This window comes from Ailuropoda melanoleuca, chromosome 11 (genome assembly GCF_002007445.2).
Source record: "Ailuropoda melanoleuca isolate Jingjing chromosome 11, ASM200744v2, whole genome shotgun sequence".
Taxonomy (NCBI): Eukaryota; Metazoa; Chordata; class Mammalia; order Carnivora; family Ursidae; genus Ailuropoda; species Ailuropoda melanoleuca.
In genome coordinates this window covers 25942637-25964969 of record NC_048228.1, presented here as the reverse complement: position 1 = coordinate 25964969, position 22333 = coordinate 25942637, and the positions used below count along the sequence as shown (strand labels likewise).

The 22333-nt window shown below is 36.5% G+C and overlaps 1 protein-coding gene across 1 annotated transcript in view; it reads right to left on the bottom strand.

The window, feature by feature from the left end:
• Positions 1 to 247: 247 nt before the first annotated feature.
• PPA2 (inorganic pyrophosphatase 2) overlaps positions 248 to 22333 on the bottom strand; it is a gene marked incomplete at its 5' end in the record, with an annotated part of 78798 nt that continues 56712 nt past the window's right edge. The window contains 4 exons of the mRNA XM_034672119.1: positions 248 to 469; positions 1545 to 1581; positions 6183 to 6206; positions 18140 to 18209. Coding sequence (XP_034528010.1) covers positions 435 to 469; positions 1545 to 1581; positions 6183 to 6206; positions 18140 to 18209 — 166 coding nt within the window. The remainder of the gene's footprint in view (positions 470 to 1544; positions 1582 to 6182; positions 6207 to 18139; positions 18210 to 22333) is intronic.

The following is a 22333-nucleotide window of genomic DNA, read 5'->3' as shown; positions in this document are numbered from 1 at the left end:
GGTTAAACAAAGTTTCCACCAGCAAGCTGAAAAAAGATAACATGGTATGAAAATGAGAATAATTATCTACAACAATCTAATTAACTTACTAAACTTGTAATTTCTGTATTAACCAATAGAAATAAAAGCTAACAAAACTGCTGGGTTCCTTCAGCCACAGAAATTAGAACTGGTCAAAACTCAATGCTTCTAAATTTCTGCTATGAAATTAAACAAAATCTTCTTTTCATATCAATAAATATCCAAATAATTTAAAAATATCAGTCTTTATTTACATATTGTATATCTCAAAAAAGACTGAGGGGGAAAAAAAGAAGTTTCAACAGGAAGTCAGTAAACTCTCATAGATCGGCCTGTTGCTAGCACTTGGGGGAGAGGGAGTCGTGGGGTCCTTGGAGATTGGAATCTTGATGGCAGAACTTCAAATGTTCGAATCACTTGTCAAGGAAGTGCCACACTTGCTCTGTGTCTGAAATGGGGAAGAGGGTGTCAAGGAAGGGGTCAAGAGCGAGGGAGGGAGAGAGGAGGGAAGACAAATTTAATTTAGAACTTTATAAGTATTTAGATAGAGAAAAACAATCATAAGCTTGGTACAACACATTTCCCCATTTCAAGTTACTCCCCTTTAAACTCTTGTCCCTAAGTTCTCTCATTTGGCTCAAGCCTTATATAAAACTGTGCTAAAAATTCCAGAGCCTTCCCATTTTATTCCCTACATCTTTCTGGGTCATTTTAGTCTCTACTGGGTAACACAGAAGTTAGTGTCCCAGCTACAGCATGAAAGGTCTAGGAAAACCTTGTACGGTAAAACTTGACTGCCTGTCAAATATCCAAAATGGGATAGTATTGCAAAGAAACAGTCTGTTAGTTTCCCATATAAGGAATATAGCTTGCTTTCCCATGAAATGTCTACAGATCTGCTCTTTTCTAAACATCGTAGAACTTGACAGAGTAAATAGTTCTCATTTTTCCTCCAATTTTGTGAGTTGCATGCTCTTCTAATGTTTTATATTAAAACAAAGGGCCAAAAATCTTGCAAAGTTTCAAAGATGAATGCTTTGTGCCTATGCTTATATTCTGAAATTTTTACTACACATTTTACTTGCTTCTCAAAACAGCTTCAAATAACGGTAACAAAATATAGTACTGAATATAGTTTCTTCAATCCTACTATAAATTTTGATTTTAAGATATTTAAAATGAGTGATTCATTAAAATGATGAGATAACAAAGAAAATCTCCCAAATTCAGATATCTGGAGTCTCATTAAATTTATCAGAACTACCTGAAACCTCTCAGCACTTCACCAAAAAAGTCACTAACACAATCAAACTATTTTCTAGCCTGAAAGTAATATATGTACTCTTTCTCATTTTCTGAAATTAGGGAATAATTGATTTCATCTGAAAATTTTAATGACTATTTTAAAAAGTATTTTACTTGGTTTATATAACTTTTAAATTGATCTATTGTACTTTTTCTGGTTTCCACCACTATAAACAAATTTATACATCTAGCTCGTCAAGAACCAAAATACACCACACCTTCTTCTTTACTCTCCTTATTCGGTGAGGAGGACACCTGAAAGGTAACAAAGAAGAGTCCCTGTTACGAATATTTAGAGGTGGAAACTACATCCACAATTTTTTTTTCATGAATCTACAGAACTTTATGTCAATGGTTCTTTAACCTGAAAAAGTAAGTACTCCGCTTTGCCTTTAATTATCATTACTGCTTCTTTTGGATAAACAAACCACAGATTGAGAGTCAAATAAAAAAAGCACGCTTGAGAACATCTTTCTCATTAACCCATGGGAACTACTGAGAATGCAAAGAGGAGTGAGGGAGAGGTTTTCTTTCAGTCGCTTCTCTGGCTGAGACTAGAAGACAAAAACCCAACACACACATTCACAGACACGTCACACACATGCACACACACAGCACACTATATAATTTACTTAGCTGTTCTCCAGAGCATTTATATTAATTTTTCTGTTTATTTCCATGACTAGGCCAAGATTTTTAGAACAAATGTAGTATAGTCTGTGATAGACGAGTCTGAAAGAAAGGCTTTCTGAGATATCAGACTTGTTTTCTTAATTAGGAACATTTTTTAGGTTTTTGTGTTTTGTTTTGGTTTTCTTGAACATTTTATTGAGACCCCTCACCCGTGCAGGAATGCACAAAGCCCAAGGATAAATGTATGTAATCACCACCCAAGCCGAGGAACAGAACAGGCCAGGCCCTTCCCTAATCATAACTTCTTCTCCCCTCGGGAAAACCACTATCCTGATTTTACGACACATTTGAGATTTCCAATTTAATAATCAACTTTTAATTCTCTGATTTTGGTCATCCTCAACAGGAAAGAGATCTCCTTCGAACATTTGAGGTTTGGGGCAAAGGTACAAAGGCAAGACTGTATACCATATGTGTGAATACTAAAAAGTTGTAAATCAAGCTAACAAAGTGATGGAGTATAAAGTATGCTCCATCCTCCTATCTTGAGAAATATATTTTTGTAATGACTTGGAAGCCCTCTGTTTAGCATTCTAGACACCCCAGAGGCTGCCTGAGTACAGCAGAGTCAGGAAAAGAGGCCCACTTCTCTTCCATCCACAGGCTGCAGTCTGGATCACGGGCCTCACTTGCACAAGGGCAGAAATCCGAGCCCACACATCTATGTACTCCCCATCTCCGAAAAGCCACCCAATGGCCCCTGCAGAAGTAACAGTGAGCACACTGTTCACAAAGGAATGAGCACAGGCTTGGGGAAAGGCCCGTGAAGACCCTGGATACAGGCTTGCAACTGTCCGGGCAAAGAATTCCAGGGTTTTGAGTAGCTAGAGGTTGGTATGGAGTGTGGGTTAGCTCCCAGTGAATGCACAACTTTGGTCCCTTGGTCTTGCCTTGTGGGGAGGGGTATAACTAATGAAGGCCAGAGCAAAGCAGGGCCTTCCTTGCTTAGGTCTAAGGGCAGTACTGAATAACAGGTCAGTAGGAGAAAAACTTAAATTTCAGCAACATTAAAATAGTCCCTGTGATAGTTAATGTGTCAACATGGAGGGTGTTTGTAGCTGAGATTAATATTTAAATAGGCAAACTCTCAGTAAAGCAGACTGCCCTCCATAATGTGAGTGGGCCTCAGCCAATCAGTTGAAGGTATGACTAGAACAAAAAGACCAACCTCCCCAAGCAAGAGGAAATTTTCCAGCAAACTATCTTTGCACTTCATCTGTCTCCAGCTTGCTGGCCTACTCACCAGATTCTGGACTCACGAAGGCTCCACAATCCCTTTTTACATAGATCTATACATCCTATTGTTTCTTTGGAGCACCCTAACACATTCCTCTGAATCATAAATACTTTATTTATGATTAAACGTTATTTTTCCTTCTACTCTTTAAGAAAAAAACTAATCAAATATACTTTATGTTCTGTCATAGAAAAATGATGTAACAATGTAAATAAAGAAAACCTCTGTATAAATTCTATGTAAAACATCCTAGAGATTTCCAAGTACTTCAAAAAAAAAAAAAAAAAACAAGGAAAAATTCTGTTCAGCTTCCTAGCACAGAGAAAATGCTTAACGATGGTTAGTCTGGAGGATGATCAAACTTATGTAAACCTGGGTGTGAAAAGTAACACCACAGTATAAAAAGTACACTCATTCAGGCTAGGCCTCTGAGATGTGATGGCTGTTTTACTACACAGACAATAAGATGGAGTAACTTGTTTATTCTTTGAAATTGGTATGCTCTTCCAGTTGTGCAGGACATCTATTACAAAGTTTGTTGGAAAGTTAGCTGTTCAGATTTCCTGTTTAAAATAAGCAGCTGCTTCTTGCTGGAGCTGCCAAACATTTCAGAGGAAGGAAATGTGTGGTATGTAGGCCTACATCAGAGAGACTGCGAGTCTGGTTCTGCCACTGCAATAATGCAAATATTGCAATAAAGTCAATCAAATGAATTTTTGATTTCCTAGTAAAGGTTATGCATACCGTCTGGTCTATTAAGTGTGCAATAAACAGCATTATATCTAAAATAACAATGTACATACCTTAACTTAAAAATTATTGCTAAAAAATGCTAACCATCGCCTGAGCTTTCAGTGAGTTACAATCTTTTTGCCGCTGGAGGGTCTTGCCTTGATGTTGACGGCTGCTGACCGATCAGGCTGGTGGTTCCACAAGCTTGGGTGCCTTAGCTGTTTCTTAAAATAAGACAATGACGTCTGCCACATCGACTAACTCCTCCTCTCATGAATCATTTCTCTGCAGCATGTGATGCTGTTTGATAGCATTTTACCTACAGTAAAACTTGCTTCAAACTGGAGTCAATCCTCTCAAACCCTGCCGCTACTTTATCAACTGAATTTATGTAATATTCTAAGTCCTTTGTTGTCACTTCAACAATCTTCACAGCATCTTCACCAGGAACAAATTTCATCTCAAGAAATCACTTTCTTTGCTTATCCACAATAAGCAACTCCTCATCCATTCAACTTTTACCATGAGATCGCAAGTCAGTCCCATCTTCAAACTCCACTTGTCATTCCAGTTCTCTTGCTGTTCCCACCGCATCTGCAGCCACCTGCTCCACTGAAGTCTTGAACCCCAAGTCATCCATGAAGGCTGGAATCAACTTCTTCCAAACTCCTGTTCACGTTCATATTTTGACCTCTTCCTTTGAATTACAAATGTTCTTAATGGCATCTAGAATGGTGAATCCTTTCTAGAAGGTTTTCAATTTACTTTGCCCAGATCCATCAGAGGAATCACTTCTCGGTAGCAGCTACAGCTTTATGAAATGTATTTAAGTAGTAAGACTAGAAAGTCCAAATTACTCCTTTGATCCATGGGCTGCAGAATGCATGTGGTGTTAGCGGGCATGGAAACAACATGAATTTCACCGTATATCACCATCAGCTGTCTTGGCTGACCAGATGCATTGTCAAGGAGTCATAATATTGTGAAAGGAACCTTTTTTTCTAAGCAGTAGGTCTCAACAGTGGGCTTAAATATTCAGTAAACCATGTTGTAAACAGATGTGCTGTCATTCAGGCTTTGTTGCTCCATTTACAGAGCACAGAGCGAGTAGAGTTATTAGCATAATCTAAGGGTCCGAGGATTTTGGGATGGCAATGAAGTCACCAGCTGCATTAGCCCCTGACAAGTCGGCCTGTCCTCTGAAGCTCTGGAAGCCAAGTGCTGACTTCTCTCTAGCTATGAAAGTTGTAGATGGCATCGTTTTCCAGTGTAAGGCTGTTTCATCTACACTGCAGATCCGCTGTTTCGTGTCACCACTCTCGTTAGCATCTCAGCTAGACTTGCTGCCGACTTGCTGCAGCTTCTCCTACACCAGCACTGGCTGCCTCACCTTGAACTTGTTACGGAGACGGCTTCTTTCCTAAAACCTCACGAACCGGCCTCTGCTAGCTTCCGGCTTCTCTTCTGCAGCTTCCTCCCCTCTCTCAGCCTTCACAGAACTGAGAACTAGGGCCTTGCTCTAGATTAGGCTTTGGCTTAAGGGAATGTTGTAGCTGGTTTGATCTTCCGTCCAGACCACTCAAACTTTCTCCATAGCAGCAATAAGGCTGTTTTGCTGTCTTATCACTGCAGTAGTCAAGAACTTTTCCTTTGCGTTCACTATTTAGCTAATTTTATGAAGCAAGAGGCCTTGCTTTGGGCCTGTCTTGGCTTTTGACATGTGCCTTCTCCATTAAGCTTCGTCGTTTCTACCCTTTGATTTAAAAAGATGTGGTACTCTTCATTTCACCTGAACACTCAGAGGCCATTGTAGGGTTATTAATTGGCCTAATTTCAATATTATTGTGTCTCAGGCAATAGGAAAGCCTCTCTTTGGGCCAGATGGGAAACTGCCAGATAGTGGAACAGTCAGAACACACACACAACATTTATCCATTATGTTCACTGTCTTTTATGAGTGTGGTCTGCGGTGCCCCAAAACAATTGCAATAGTAACATCAAAGCTCCCTCATCACAGATCACCATAACAAATATGATAATAAAAGAGTCTGAAATACTGTGAGAATTACCAAAACAAATAAAAAAGTTTGAAATACTGCGAGAATTACCAAAACGTGACAGAGACACAAGGTGAGCAAACACTTTTAGAAAAGTGGCACAGAGTCAACAGACTTGCTTAACAGTTACCACAAACCTCAATGTGTAGACAATGCAGGATCTGTGAAGGACAATAAAGTGAATGGCAATAAAATGAGGTATGCCTGTATAGAAGAGAATAACTGAGCAACTTCTCATTAACCTAAAAAGTATTACAGGATAGAAACAAACTACTCTAGCTAAACCATTTATCATTACATTTATTTTAAAAATAATTGCCAGGGACGCCTGGGTGGCTCAGTTGGTTAAGCATCTGCCTTTGGCTTAGGTCATGACTCCAGGGTTCTGGGATCTAGTCCTGCATCGGGCTCCCTGCTCGGTTGGGGAGCCTGCTTCTCCCTCTCCCTCTGCCTTCCCGTGCTCTTTTTTTTTCTCTCTCTCCCTATGCATTCTCCCTCTCGCATAAGTAAAATTTTAAAAAATAGAATGTTCTTAGTTCTTCATTCTTTTTTTAAAGATTGTTTTTAAGTAATTGCCACACCCAACGTGGGGCTCAAACTCACAACCCCAAGATCAAGAGTTATATGCTCTACCAACTGAGCCAGTCAGATACCTCCTTATTTCTTCAATCTTAAAATGTATTTCTTGGTTAGTAGAATATATTCAGTATGTACAAAGCCTTATAAAAAAGAAAATAAACATCACCAATAAATCGAACATGCAGAGATAAGAACTCCTCTAGTTTGGGGCTTTTTTTCTTTTAAGATTTTTCCATATTAACATATGCCAAAAGAGAGACCAACACTTAAATTTGAAAACAAGGGGTTCATGAGACACATCTGCTCTTCAATTCTTCACCTGCAGTCAATGGCTTCCTGATTCTTAAAGTACCAACACACCACACACCTGCTTACAAAAAGTGGAAGAACTAAGAGCAGCACAGAGGAGCACCTAAAAGTGACCCAATCCCAACTCTCACCGTGGGGAGTCACCACCACAACATTTTCACGGTAAGAAAGCATTTTCAGTTACTTACTGGGAAAAAATGTGTGCACCCTCTAATTATCTAATATAAATTCTCCACAAAACAGTATTATTTATACTCTTATTCTAAAAACGCCATCTTCTTTCCTTTTCCCCACTCCAAAAATACTTCTCATGAATATTCATATCTTTCTTTCGAACTAATCTAGAGTTTGTATTACCAAAGTATTCCTCTTTCTTTTACCCACCAAAGCAAGCTTACTCTAGCTTCTGCCCGATTCATGCTTCACCTGTATTTTAAGCTGCTATGAACCACTAACACAACCGCTCTGTACTCAGTGTCTCTCCTTCAAATAACTCCACCAGGTCCCTACAAGCATCTTCAATTGCAGGTTACATCTGTTCAACTTAATCAACTAACATGATACATTGACTGAAACAATATAAAACTGTGCTTTCCTATGTAAGAATTGATATTCTTTCACTTTATTATAAGGGTTCAAAATTAAAGGGACAAAAAGTTCCCAGTTTTTCATTCAGGTATTGCAGGAATGTAGCTGAATTAAATTATCTTGACTATTCTCTTCCTGCATTATATTTCCATAGTTCATAAGGCAGTTCCTGTGCATGAATTTTACTTTTACATTTCTTTTCTGATTTTTGCTTTAGAAACCCAGCAAAATATGACCAATTCTTAGTTATTCATAGACAAAATGTAGAGTACTTAAGGTTAGGTAAGTTTAATCTACTTTGCCTTCCTTTCAATAATGTATATAATTGGCTAGAATCGAACACAATGATTGACCTTACTTTCATTTGTTTTGTTCACCTTTGAGTGGTGATGCAGAGTGAGCTTTTAAGAAGCCAAAAGGGAACATCTTTATGGTAATCCACTACTAAAATTTTTTAAAATGTCTTTTTTGATAAACCAGGACCTGATTCTAGTGTAGTGCTCTTTAACACTCAGCTGAGGAGTCCTGACATCAAATACAAAATCGCCGTCCCAAATTTCATACAACACCGCAGATATCACTGCTCCACTAAAGTCAGTCAGTCTACCAAATGTAGCCAGAACATTTTTAAATTAAAGTAGAAATTTCCCCCTTTCTCTTCTCCTTCAATGCATTACTCATGAACCCATGAACCATCATCATGGCCATCTCTGAGTTTTGTGTGCTCCAGGTTTCCTGAGACTGCTTTTAGGGGAAACCTGGCCCAGTGAAGGCAGAAACAAAGTCACACTGTGGCTGCTGAGACTTCTCTGGGAGGTACTCTCTCCTCCCGTTCCAGAAGTTTCTAGTGCTTTCTACCACTCCTGTGAGCTAAAGGTTTACAGTATGAGGAGAGTGGGCCCTGCAACTGAGTGGGAGTGTGCTTACTTTTTCTCTTTGCCCTGAATCCTAAATTCTAAGAATTTTAATCCCTGTGGCTACCAGGTTGTGTAGGGCCTGAGGCAAGTCTGGGAATTTCTTTAGCAATGAATCTGGTTCCTTCTAAAGTCCTACATGCACTGAGTTTGTGTGTGCAAACTCACAAAGGTCAATTCTTTTTTTCCCCCCCAGTAAAATGACTACACTCACCAAATACTAAAAAAACCTTACAAATTACCTAATTCAAACTTTCCCCAACTTTGCATGATGCCTAGAGGTTTTCCGTTTCCTCAGGAGAATACAAGGAAAGTGCTTAAATAGAAGCATATGGGAAAATTCTGGGGAAAACATTCCCAGATGGGAAAAGTGGTTAAGTATTAGAGTAAGTTGTTATGTTGTGGAAACTAACTTTTTCTGTTTCCTCTTCCCTTTCTTCCTGTTTAAGTCTCTGAATACAGGACTGATTCTCACTGAATAATTTAAATTAGTCACAATGACTTTTCCAATACCCAACAATGGGATGGGCTATCTCATGAAGGAGTCACAGCCTCATCACCGGAAGTATTCAAGAAGCTGGAATAGAAGGGATTTTTCTCTCTGAGGTCTAAAAATTTAATTCGACAACATTAATGCCAATAGTGATGTTAAAACCCAGCATGTACTGAACACTTTCTAGCTGCTTCACATTTTACCTGGATTATCTCATTCGGTTCTCTGCAGTAACTCTTATAAGGAAGATAATATTTTTAGCTCCATTTTATGAATAAAGAAACCAGGCATAAATAAGTTAAATAATTTGCCTTAAGTTATGAACGAAAGACCTGGTATTTGGACCTAGACAGTCTGACTCGAACTTTTTTTTTCCATAAAGAAACTCACTGGACTAACACGGACATAAAATAAATGGTGCACATATCGTTTAGTCAGTTTTGACATATATACACACTCATGAAGTCATTATCGCAATTAAGATAATAAACATATTCCCCATTACCCCCAATTTCCTCCTGTCCCTATAAAGGAAATTGTGAAATCTTTCCTTCCTGGCTCTCTCCTAAACTCTCCAACCAATGATGTTTTGTGTCACTACACACGAGCATTTGCATTTCTTAAAATTTTATATAAACGGTATGATATAATATGTATGATATGTCTGCCTTTTTTCACTCAATATTTTTTAAATTCAGCCACGTTCCAGCATGTACCACATATTCGTTTCTTTTTATTGCTGAGCAGTACTCCTACTGCTGAACATACAATCTGAATACACCACAATCTATCCATTCATCTGTCGATGGACACTTGGGTTGTTTTCACTTGCTGTCTATTACAAAGAGAGCTGATATAAACATTTGTGTACAAGTCTTTGTATGGACAGATACTTCAATTTCTCTTGGGTAAATATCTAAAAGTGGAATGGCTAGATCGCATAGTAGGTATATGCTTAACTTCTCACAAAAATGCCAAATTGTTTTTTCCACAGTGGTTCTATCACTTTTCATTCCAACCAGCAGGCTACGGAACGACCAGTTCCTCCACATTCTTGCCAACAACTGGAATGGCCAATCTTTTAAACTGTTAGCTATTCTAGGAAGTGTGCATAAGCATGTCATTGTGGTTTTTAATTTATATTTCCTTAATGACTAGTCAAGTTGAGCACCATGTCACGTGTTCTCAGTATGTCTTCTTTGGCAAAGCGACCATTCAAATATTTTGCACATTTCTTTTGGGGGTGAGGGCATGTTTTATTTTCTTATTAATGAATTGTGAGAGTTCTTTATATATTCTAGTACAAGCCCCTTTATCAGGTATATGATTTTCAAATATTTTCTTACTGTATGAGGCTTTTCATTCTCCTAAGAGTATTTTTTTATAGAAGAGAAATTTTTAACTTTGATGAAATTCAATTTATCATTTTAAAAATTAGGTTATGCTTTTAATGCCATATCTAAAAAACTGCCTAACTAACCGAAGACCAAAATAGGCTTATAGTTTTTTGTTTTAGATTTTGATCTAGGATACATTTTAGACAATTATCATATATACAGTGCAAGGTATGGATTGAAGTGAGGTTTCTTTGGTACCATATGGCATAGCCAACTGTTCAAGTACTACTCGTTGAAAAGATTATCATTTTGAAAATCAGTTGTCCACATCTATGTAGGTCTATTTCTGGATTTGGTTTCATTGATTTGTCTAGTTTTACACAATTACTTAAGTCTCTGGACTACTATAGTTTTATAAAATGTCCTGAAATAAGAAAGTTACTATTCCAACTTTCTTTCTTATAAAGTTATTTAGTTTATTCTAGGTCTCTGGTACTTATATACATGAGTTTGTTAATTTCTATAAAAAAGTGTATTAGAATTTGACTGACATTGCACTGAATCCATTTTGAGAAGAACATCATAATTTGAGTCTTCCAACCTATAAAATGATATATTTATGTTTACAAATAAATCTATGAATTTAGTTCTCTGATGTCTGTTGGCAATGCTTTATAGCTTATAGGTTCTTCACATATATTTTTTTCCAGATTTATCCCTAGGTGTTTCATACTTTTGATGCCATTGTAAATATCATATTTATTTTTAGTTTCCAACTGTTTATTGCTAGCCTATAAAAATATACTTGTTTTTTTTTGTATATCGATCTTGTATCCTGCAACAAACTTGTTAAAATCACTTATTCTGGTAGCCTTCAGGTAGATTTTATCGAATTTTCTACACAGACATTCATATCACCTTCCTTCATTAGCTGGATGCCCTTCCCTTCTTTTTACTGCACTGGCTAGAACCTGCAATGCTGAATACAAGTAGTGGGAGCCAGCGAGGCCAAGTGTGGAGTTTATGTAAAGATTTTAAGTACACATTTAATCTGTTCATGCCTATTTCTTCTTCAGCGAACTTTGGTAATTTACGTATCTCAAGGAATCTGTCCATTTCATCTAAGTTGTCAAATTTACTGGTATAAAGTTTTTCACAATATTTTCCTACTGTCCTAATAACTGTAGAAGCAGCAGTAAAGTCACTTGTCTCATCCCTGATGCTGAAGATTTGTCTCCTTTCTCTTCTTTCCTGATCATTCTAGCTAAAGTAGCAGCAATTTTACTGACCGTTTCAAAAGAACTAGCTTTTGGTTTTACTGATTTTCTCTATTATTTTCCTAGGCATTCAAACTTTAAAATTTATGAATACTTCAAACACGCAGAAAATGCAGAGACAATTGTAACACACACTACTCTTAGACTTTTGAGTTAATGCTATTTCAGAAACTTTACAACTGAAGTCTTCTTTTCTCCCTACTCATCAGAAATTAAAATTGTATTTATTTCCCTTCTCAGAAGTAACGTGTAACCACCATGCTAATGCTTACTGTTCTTATTTATGTTTCTAAAATATGAATACCGTATCTGTCTGTACCCATAAAAATATATGGTACTGCTTTGGGTGTTTTGTATACTACGCACTATGTCTTGCTGCAAAAGCTTTTTCTGCCCAGCACTGCACTTCCAGGTTTTACCCATGCAGAGTCACACAGTTCTAATTTCCATATTCTGCCTGTGACACAGTATTCCACCATATAAATATACTATGGTTTATTTACCCAGTTCTTATCCACAGACTTTTACTCAGTTTCCAATTTTGCCATGTCTGATCACATAAACACACATATTACTGTCTCTGTAGAACGTGTACTTAGAAGAGCAATTTCTGCTCAGGGGACTGTAAGTATCTTCAACTTTTACAATTACTTACTTGCCTTCAAAGTAGTTGTACCAATTTATACTCCCATCAAACATATCAACTTGTGCAAGTTTTGACATATAGTGACCACGTGCTTAGAAACACCTGGAAAAATCAGACTTCCACACGTTTGAAAACCTGGTAACTATGAAACTATGTTGTGTCTTAGTTTGATCTCACTGATTATTGGTGAGATACAGCAAATTCTCACATTTACTGGCCATTTAAGTATCTTCTTTTGTGAACTGTCCATTTGTATTGTTTGCCCATTTTTTTCCCCTACTAGGTTATCTTTTTCTTGTTGATCTGAATAAGTTGTTAAGTCTTCTGTCATTTACATGCAAATATCTTCTCCCAGTCAATGGCTTATGTTTTAACTCTTTTTATGGTATCTTGTAACTGTTCACAGGTTTTTTCCCTTTAAACTTCATTTAGGGGCGCCTGGGTAGCGCAGTCGTTAAAGCGACTGCCTTCAGCTCAGGGCGTGATCCTGGTGTTCCGGGATCGAGCCCCACATCAGGCTCCTCCGCCGGGAGCCTGCTTCTTCCTCTCCCACTCCCCTGCTGTGTTCCCTCTCTCGCTGGCTGTCTCTCTGTCACATAAGTAAAATAAAAAAAATCTTTAAAAAAAAAATAAATAAAAATAAACTTCATTTAAATTTATCAATTCTTTATAAACCTATAAAGGTCCCGGCCCTTTATCACTCCATATAAATTTTAGGATCATCCTGTCAAGTTCAATTAAAAACTCTATTAGAATTCTAATTAAAAATCAATTGACTTCATTAATTAATATGGGAGAAATGGCATCTTCGTGATTATATATGTTTTCTATTTTTTTTAAAAACTCCTTAAGCTGTACTTCTCTATTTGTACTTTCCCATTTATTCTTGATTTAATATTGGTAATTTATATTTTATTTTTTTTTAAAGATTTTATTTGACAGAGAGAGAGAGACAGCCAGCGAGAGAGGGAACACAAGCAGGGGAAGTGGGAGAGGAAGAAGCAGGCTCATAGCAAAGGAGCCTGATGTGGGGCTCGATCCCAGAACGCCGGGATCACGCCCTGAGCTGAAGGCAGATGCTTAACAACTGCGCCACCCAGGCACCCCGGTAATTTATATTTTAAACAAAATTGTCACTTCATCTGTGTCTCAAAAGGTATTGCCAAAAGCATCTCAGAGTACTCCCTTCTGATTATTTAAATATCTCCTATGTCCACAATTATGTCTTTAATTCCTGATATTTTTAATTTGTGCTTTCTCTTTCGTCCTTCCTATAATAGTTTTGTTTATATAATTATTCTTAAAAAAAGAAACCCAGCTTTTGTTTTATTTGATCCTTGCCATTATCTGTTTTCTTTCATGAAACATTTGCTGCAGGGGCGCGTGGGTGGCTCAGTTGGTTAAGCATCCAACTTTTGATTTTGGCTCAGGCCATGATCTCAGTCGTGAGACTGAACCCTATGTCAGGCTCTGTGCTGGGTGTGGAGCCCGCTTCAGATCTTCTCCCTCCCACTCCCCTCTATCCCTCCCTCCACTAAAAAAAAATAAAATAAATTGCTCTACTCTTTGTCATTTTCTTAGTTAAAAGATAAGAAAAAGAACAGAGTAATTGTTGAGTTCAGTATTTGGCCTCTCAATTTTCATTTCTGCTATATCATTTTACTGCTCTCAAAAACTGTTTCTGCTGCATTGTGCCAAGTTTTGACATATAGTGACCAGTTGTCATTCAATTTCAAGTATTTTATGATTCCTTACAATTCATTTTTTTTGAGGTATAACTTATTCAGAAGTGTTTTTAGTTTCCAAACATATGGATTTGGGCTTTTTTCTTTTAATATTTTCATAAATGATTAGTAACTTTATTATACTATAGACAAGAGAATTTTGTCTGCATGACATCAACTCTTTGGCATTTTTTTTTTTTGCAACTATTTGTGGACTAATACTCAATTTTTAAAAATGTCCACATGTGCTAGAAAGAACTATGCATTCTCTAATTGTATATGTCTATTAGATTAAGCTTGTAAACTTTGTTTCAATCAACTTAACATATTTAAAAAAATATTTACATACAGTAGGATCCTTAAAGTAGCATCTTAAATCCCAGTAGTCAAATAAATTGTCATCAATAGCAACTTGTATTAGATCTGGAAGGCAAAATCACTTAATGTGTGCACATACATACATGAACACACATTCTTTGTGCCCTATAAATGCTCTGAATTTTGCGCCTAGAAATAAAGCTCCAATTTCTAGTCACACCATCCTCAAGAATTGGAAAGTCCCATATTTTTTGGCTATAAAGCTATATAAAGGTTAAAAAAAAAAAAAGACACACTATCCCCACCAAACGTGTAACTGGGTGGTCCTGTGGTTGAACTACGACAGACTGTTACTGCTGTTGCCAGAGACCCACACAGTGGCCTGGACTTCCACGCTCTCTGCCTCAGTGCACCCCCAGGGTGCTGAGAGCTCCACAACACGTCTTGCTTTTGACATGGCCTTGCCTTTCATGATTGTAAGTAATTTAAACATCTACATGTATCAACAAAATCCCATAATTCTTTTGATCATTTCAATTCTCCTTATCTTCCTCAGATCCACTAGCCTTCTTAAGACCTGACCTATGCATGACAAATTACTTCTGTAGCTATTTTGTTTCATTTCTCAAATGCTTCCAAATACTCCTCATCCGGTTGTTGGCTTTTATTTTATTTTTCTTGGTTATAATGACAATACTCTTCCTACTCGACCTGTACATATTATCAGGTAACTACTTAATGATTTTTTAAATCTCAATGCTACTTACACTTAATTGTGCTTTGATCAATACATATTCAGGAGTATACGCTTCCTGTAACAGTTCTATGAATCACTCAAAAGTTTAATCCATGTCTTTTCTTTTTGTATTTTAAAAGTACCCATTCGCCAGAGCAGTTAATTTATCCTAAAATCTCACCTAATCAACTCATCCTGAGTATTCTATCAATATAGATCTTGTTGATTGAACTTGTTAGAATGCATTCAGTCATTCTAATAAATCCATTAAACTTTGGGGTTATAAGTTGATTTCACATAATCCCAGGATGGATGTGGTCAGAATGTGAACAAGTTTGATGGATAACGTCAATGTCTTTATTTTGAGCAACCAAAGGACAAACAAAAACTAACAGTAATTTGGCATCAACGCAATGCTCAGTATATAGTAGAACAGAGATCTGGGAATATACACCTGAATAATTTTGATTCAAACATCTCTGTGTGGTTCTGAAGAGATGAAATGCCAAGTCAAAATACTTTGACTACAAAGAATTTCGTTATTACAAGTTAATAAAATTTTCATAAGAGTATTATCTAATCTGGGTAGGTCCTGAGTCACTAGATGTTCCTAATAGAGCAATTCTTCGATTTAACATTTTTAATGGTGAAATCCCATGTACGATATGCTCCATTAGAGGTAGTAAAGATGGACTGACTTCTCTGCATTTGGATTCTCGGTGAAAAATCAGTTTAGCACTTTTTCATTATTATGAAGCACAACAAAGTTACCACACCATGTAATTGAAGGTGGATATTAATGTTTCTGAATTCTAATCTTGTTCCTCAGATCCAACTATCTAAATCACATCCATATCCGCCCAATTATTCTTTTTTCCAGAGGATTATTTTCCTAATAATATGATAGGAAACAAATAAAAAACAGGATGTAAGATAGAAACTTTAATCTTGTAGCTAATTTTAAGACAAGGATCTATTTTATACGTCTTATTTATAAATCCCAAACTAAAGTGGAATAGTCTTCATCTGAGATTAATGAAGAGAGAGACTACCTGGACAAAGATAAAAAGGTTTTTGTTTTATTTTTCTTCTTAAAGAAGTAATAATAAATATTGATGAGAACTAAGTTCAGAATATAACCTACATATATACAAAACTGAAAACTTGGGGAAAATAAACTGATATTGTACCCTGTATTCCTAATAATGGCTTCCCAGATCTTCTCTACCTCCCTATAATCTGTTTTCACCAATGCAGCCAGAGTGATCTTGTCAACATCTAAGATAATTCACATTACTCCTCCGCTTAAAACCAGCTAGTGGTTTCATATCTCATTCAGAAGAAGAAACAAATGTCTTAAGACAGTCTTTACAGACTATTTCACAGGGTCTTTCAGAATAATTTGCCACCACTTCCAACCCCAGATCCAAACACTTCTGATCTCACCTCCTCCTGTCTCCCCTAGACTCTCTCTACTCCACAAATCACTGCGGTTCCTTGGGTATTTCTTGAACATGTCAGGCATCCTTTCGTCTCATGGCCTTTGGGACTATGGCCTGGGACGCTTTTCCTTCAGATGATCACTTGGCTAACACTCTTACCTTCTACAAATCTTGACTCGTATCAGTCTTCTCCTAGTTAGGCTGCCCCCGACTCCCTTTTTAGTAACTACAACTCTAATCCCACTCCTGGCACTTCATCCCCTCTGCCCTGCTCACTTTTTATAATAGCATTTATTGCATTCAGACACACTACAGTTGATCCTTGAACAACAGGGGTTTGAACTTTGCAAGACCACTTAAAAGTGGATTTTTTTCAATAAATACAGTACATGTCATAAATGTATTTTCCTTATGATTTTCCCAGTACCATTTTCTTTTCTCTAATTTACTTCACTGTAATAACATAATATATAATTCATATACAAAGCATGTGTTAACTATGTTATCAGTAAGGCTTCTGGTCAATAATAGGCTGCTAGTAGTTAAGTTTTTGGGGAGTCAAAAGTTATACATGGATTTTCAACTATGCAGGGGGTCAGCACCCCTAACCCCATGCACTGTTCAGGGTCAACTGTATATATTTTCCTTGCACATTTATTATCCATTTCCCTAACTAGGATGTTAGCTACACAAGGGCAGAGGTTTTTCTTGTCTTCTTTAATACTGCATCCCCAGCACCTAGAATCTTACCACACACAGCAGGTACTAAATTCAACAGCTGATGAATTAGTGGGGAAAAAAATTCAAAGCAGCCATAGTGAGTAAATATTTTTATTGTTCCTGAAGTAAAGACCTAAATTCACTAGTTTCGATCTCGTAATTAGTTTAAGATTAGAAAAAGTTTAATTTATAAATGGGATTTCTAGCCTACGACCACTCCTGAACACACTTTATATAGCAACATTACCTGATTATCTGAATATGAATTTTCTTATTTCGTGCTCTCCACATCAAGCATTAATTTCCTAAAAATTCAGTTGACTCCAGGCAGCCTCATCACTAAGATATATAAAAATTCAAGGATATCATCTTAGCTAGAAGGAAAGCTTGCAAGACAGTCCAACTAAATGGGAGAAAAAGGAAAAATAGTCTTCTTTCATTTTTCTTGAGTCAAAATGCACATGCACCAGCAGCCAATCACAATTTAGACACAGGATGGTGGGTCACTCACGGGAACAGGACAGTACAAGGAGATTAAAGCATATAAACAATAAATTGGTGATATTAAGAAAAGTAGCTTCATATGAAATTAGTTAAGTGGTTAATGTACCTTATTTTTTTTAATCTTTTTTGAAAGAGAGAGAGAAAGGGAACATGAGTGGGGGAAGGGGCAGAGGGAGAGAAAGAATCCTCAAGCAGATTCCCTGCTGAGCACAGAGCCATGACCAGGAGATCATGACCTGAGCTGAAGGCAAGAGTCGGACACTTAAACCGACTCACACACCCAGGTGCCCCAATGTGGTTAATGTACTTTAGAAAACAGAATTTTAAAATTCAACTAAAAGATTTTTAATTCTCCAGATTAAAAAAAAAAAAAGATTATACTGTTATGTTTTAACTGTGCTTCCCAAAAGACTTGATACTTTTCATTGCTAGATTTTTCAGAATTTCTGCTAGATTTCCCCATGAAGTTTGTAAGATTAAAGGATGCTTTGAATATCTGCCCCTTACCAGTTCAACTATTGATCTTGCCTCCTCTTGAGTGCAATGGAAAGGGCTGTCACATACCTGCACGTTTGTGCTGGAGAGGAAAAGATGAAGTTATTATTAATTGGGATAAAAAAGAAGCAATTACCAAAAAGAAAACCAACTCCAATACTCCACATTGAATGCAGAATTCCAGTAATTTATTTCCAGCCAGTGAAAAAGGACCTGAATGAATATAAACTGAGATATTTATACATTCTTTCAGGCAAAGTTATAAATACAGTGCTCCACAGCACTGCACATTCTAGAGTTGTTTTTAAATTTAAATAATAGTAAACAAATTTAAATAATCTCCTGGTATATAAAAGACTGTACACCACAACTACACTTCGCCTTTAATGAAGAAAAGAAAAACCAAACCTGACCCATGGGATGATGACTAGAAGGAAGAATTTTCATCTAAGTGAGGTGATAAACACTGTAACTGGCCAGTGAAAGATGCTATGGAGTATCCCAGATAGGTACGGAAGGCTAAGGTAAGAGGGTGAGGGGAAAGCACATGAATGTGAACACTCGGTTTCCTTACACGGAGGGAAGGTCAGGGAGGCGCTGACAGGAGCCCCCTCCATGGTCAAAGCCTTCTCACATGATGGGGAAGCAGAGGCATTCCCCCCAAACATATTAAGAATGATTGCATGAAACACACACACCCCCCCCCAAACACCTACTTGCCCTCCAAGTGGGCCTAAGAGATATATATTATCAAATGCATTTTCATAATGGCTTTTGTGAAATATTTTGGGATATATTGATAAAAAGATCTGTCTAGTTATTTATTTATCTTTGTAATTACATCTGTCTGTAATCAGACATTGGGTATACAGCAATTACAGTTAGCGGCTGCTGTGTTTTCTATCCAGACTCACAATGTGGGATTAATTTTCATTCTTGGCATGCATAAAATTTGATGCAAGTTGGCATTATCTTTAAGACTATTTTGTATTCTCTTCTCCACAGCCCATATTTAAGTAGGCTAAAAACTGAAAAAGGTAAGGCCTGTAAGTCAGATGTTTCCCTGAAGTGTGTCAAAACTAAATTTTAAAAGAACAAGGCAAAAAATTAGACACTGTGAGGTCTTAAGTGCTAGTCCTCTGAAGAAAGCATGGTGTATGCTAAATACGCTATATACAATGTTTTTAACATTATAACTAAACCAAAAACATATCCTGGAAATTCTGGGAAAATGATGGTATAAGTACAGGGGAGTCTTCCTAAATAGGGTTGCCAGATAAAATACAGAATACCCAATTAAATTTGAATTTCAAGTAAGATCAAACGATTTTTTAGTATAAGTTTGTCTCAAATATTGCATGAGACATTTATGTTAAAAAGATGTGTTGCTCTGAAATTTAGATTTAACTGGCTATCCAGTATTTTATGTTAAATCTGATAACCTATTTCTAAAGTAACCCTCTGCTCCTACAACAAAGCAAACCATCAACAGATATGGTAGAAAAGTGTCAATATTAAAGCCAACAATGTAAATTTTTAAACTTCTGAACAACTTTTTAACTATCTCCAGTAAAATATCTTGACAAGTAACCAAGGGAACTGAGGAAAGCCAAGAGGCTCTGCTGTTTTCACCTTGGACAAATTATTAGTATGGCTGTTTCAAGAATGAAACGGAAGGTATATACAAATACACTTAAGAGATTCTTGCAAGACACACCAACATAAAGATGAGAGATCACAAAGCCTTGTTTACTTTTTCTCCAATAGGCTCTTCTACTAGCATTAGCTAAAAACAGTGCCAACTTCCTCAATGACATCCTTTTAGTTAATAAAGTATACAGTCTGGGTTGTAATTTATTTCCCTCAGGATTTAATGTACTTTGAATGTTTGAAGACATGTTATCAGGAAACATTTCTATTTTCTGTAAATCGGCCGTTATGTAAAAAGTTAATACTGATTCATATTTATTGATTAAAAAAATTATTCTTATACTAAATATTAGGGACATGTCTAGATGCTGGGGATACAATATTGAACCATGGAGCTCCTGTGGAGTTTATAATATTTAGGGCTCTTTTTAGTCTTAAACTATGACTATGGTCTGCAAGAGGACAGGCAGTGTAATCATTTAAAGGATGACTAAGGTGAAGGTGTCTATCATAAATGATATTTAAAATAAGGACTAAGGAGAATGTGCTGCTTTCCTTTTTATGATAAGATACCAAATATTTTGTTCTACATTTATAAACATTATATACACAATCTTGCTGACCAAAATAAGCTGACATGACATTAGATGATCAGCAATACTAAAAATGCTGTGGATGACAAACCAACCTCCATTTAAAAATAATAAAAAGGTACATTAATAGATACATAATAGTGCAAAATAACTGACTAAATAAAAAGACACAGAAATAGAAAATTACCTGCAAATAATAAACAGACACAAGATGAAATTTACAAGGCGAGCAATATGGAATGTTTTAGTAAAGAGAAAAGTATTTTCTTCGAGACAATCTCAAAATAGACAAAGGCTCACACTCATGAGAATCCTCAAAGACAGTGTCCAGGATACAGATTTGCCAAGGCTTTTCATTCTAAAGCAAAGTAGTCAAGAAAAAAGGAGAGAAAAAATATAAAGAGATAAGGATGACAATGATTTTGGACCACAACATCCAGAGTTGACAGAAAAAAAAAGACATTGAAGTAAACCTATAGAAAGCTAAAAGAACTGGAGCTCTCCATACATAGATCAAGTACACCTTCTTCTAGAAACTAGGTTAAAAAGAAACAATTTTAAGACCTACACAATTTGGAAGAACATATTTGTATATATGTAATATTTATAGTTATTCAGTAAGCATGTGTAAACTACCTACTATGTGTCAAGTCAAGACAATGAGATAGGAGGGGACACAACATGAGGCTGGAAAAGTAGGTCTGGACATACTGTTCAATATATAGAAGAATTGGGTTATATTCCAAGATCAAAGGGAGCCACAAGAAGTTTTTAAGCAAAAAAATGACAATCACATTTTTATCTGTCAAAGATAATTCTGACAGTACTATCTAGAGTAAATTAAACAAGAAAGTGGTTACAATACAAAACAACTTATGAGTACATAAATGACAAGTAACTGAATTAAATAAAGTAAAACTGAATTAAAATTGAATTAAAAATTAAATTAAAAAAAACTCAGACGTTCTAGAAGTGCATCTGGGAATCAATCAAAACTTGAAAAATTTGGAAAACAGATGGGTCAGAATAATGTTTAGTGAAATAAAATAACCTGGCAAAATGAGCAGTACATTTCTGATTTCTTAAAAATAAGGTAGATAAATAAGCCACGGTGGAAGAACAAACAAGAGGAGCTGAAGAGTAAAACTCAAATGGCAAAAACTCTATTTCTCTTACAACACAGTGGAAAGTTACTTTAGGGAAGAATAATAAAATTCTCTCTGTTAAAAGAATATGTAGCTTTCAGAGTAAACACTAAGCAACGGGAAAAAAAGAATAAAAATAACATAAAGAAGAGTACTCAAAGTATCAATTACAAAATTTAATAAATGCAGGGATCCTGGGAGCTGAAGAGTCATCCTAGGTTTGAAAAACAACAAATATCTGTTGGTTTTAAAATATTAGTCAACAATTTACTCCAACAGGTATTTACTCAGTGGCTACCACATGTCAGGAATAAGGAATATAAAGATGAATAAGGTATCTTTATTTATCTGCTTTTGAGGAACTTAGGTGCCAGAAGAGGAGAAAAATTCACAAACCAAGCAGTTAGTAACTGGTAAATGCAATGACAGAAGTTCACAGGGAGCAAGGAATGCCGTGATCTGGCATGCTGGCTAGCACGAGGCTAGTCTGAGGAAAGCTTCCTAGAGAAAGTAAAGTAAAAACTAAGTCTCAAAAAGAGGAGTAAGTTAGCTAGTTCAAGAAATGAGAAGACAATCATGGCAAAGGAAATAGCACGCACGGCCTGCAGGTCAATCAGAGCATGGTGTTTGTGGAGTGACAAGTGTTCCTAAGTTGTTGGAACATGAAGAGGCAAGAAGTGATGGAAAATGAGGCCAGCCAGGTAGCAGGGACCGAATCCTAGAAGGCCTTGTTTGCTCTTCTATGAGAAGTTGGGACTTTATAGTCCTTAAGCAGAGAGGCTTATCAGAAGCACCTACGTAGGAAGCTGTAAAACATA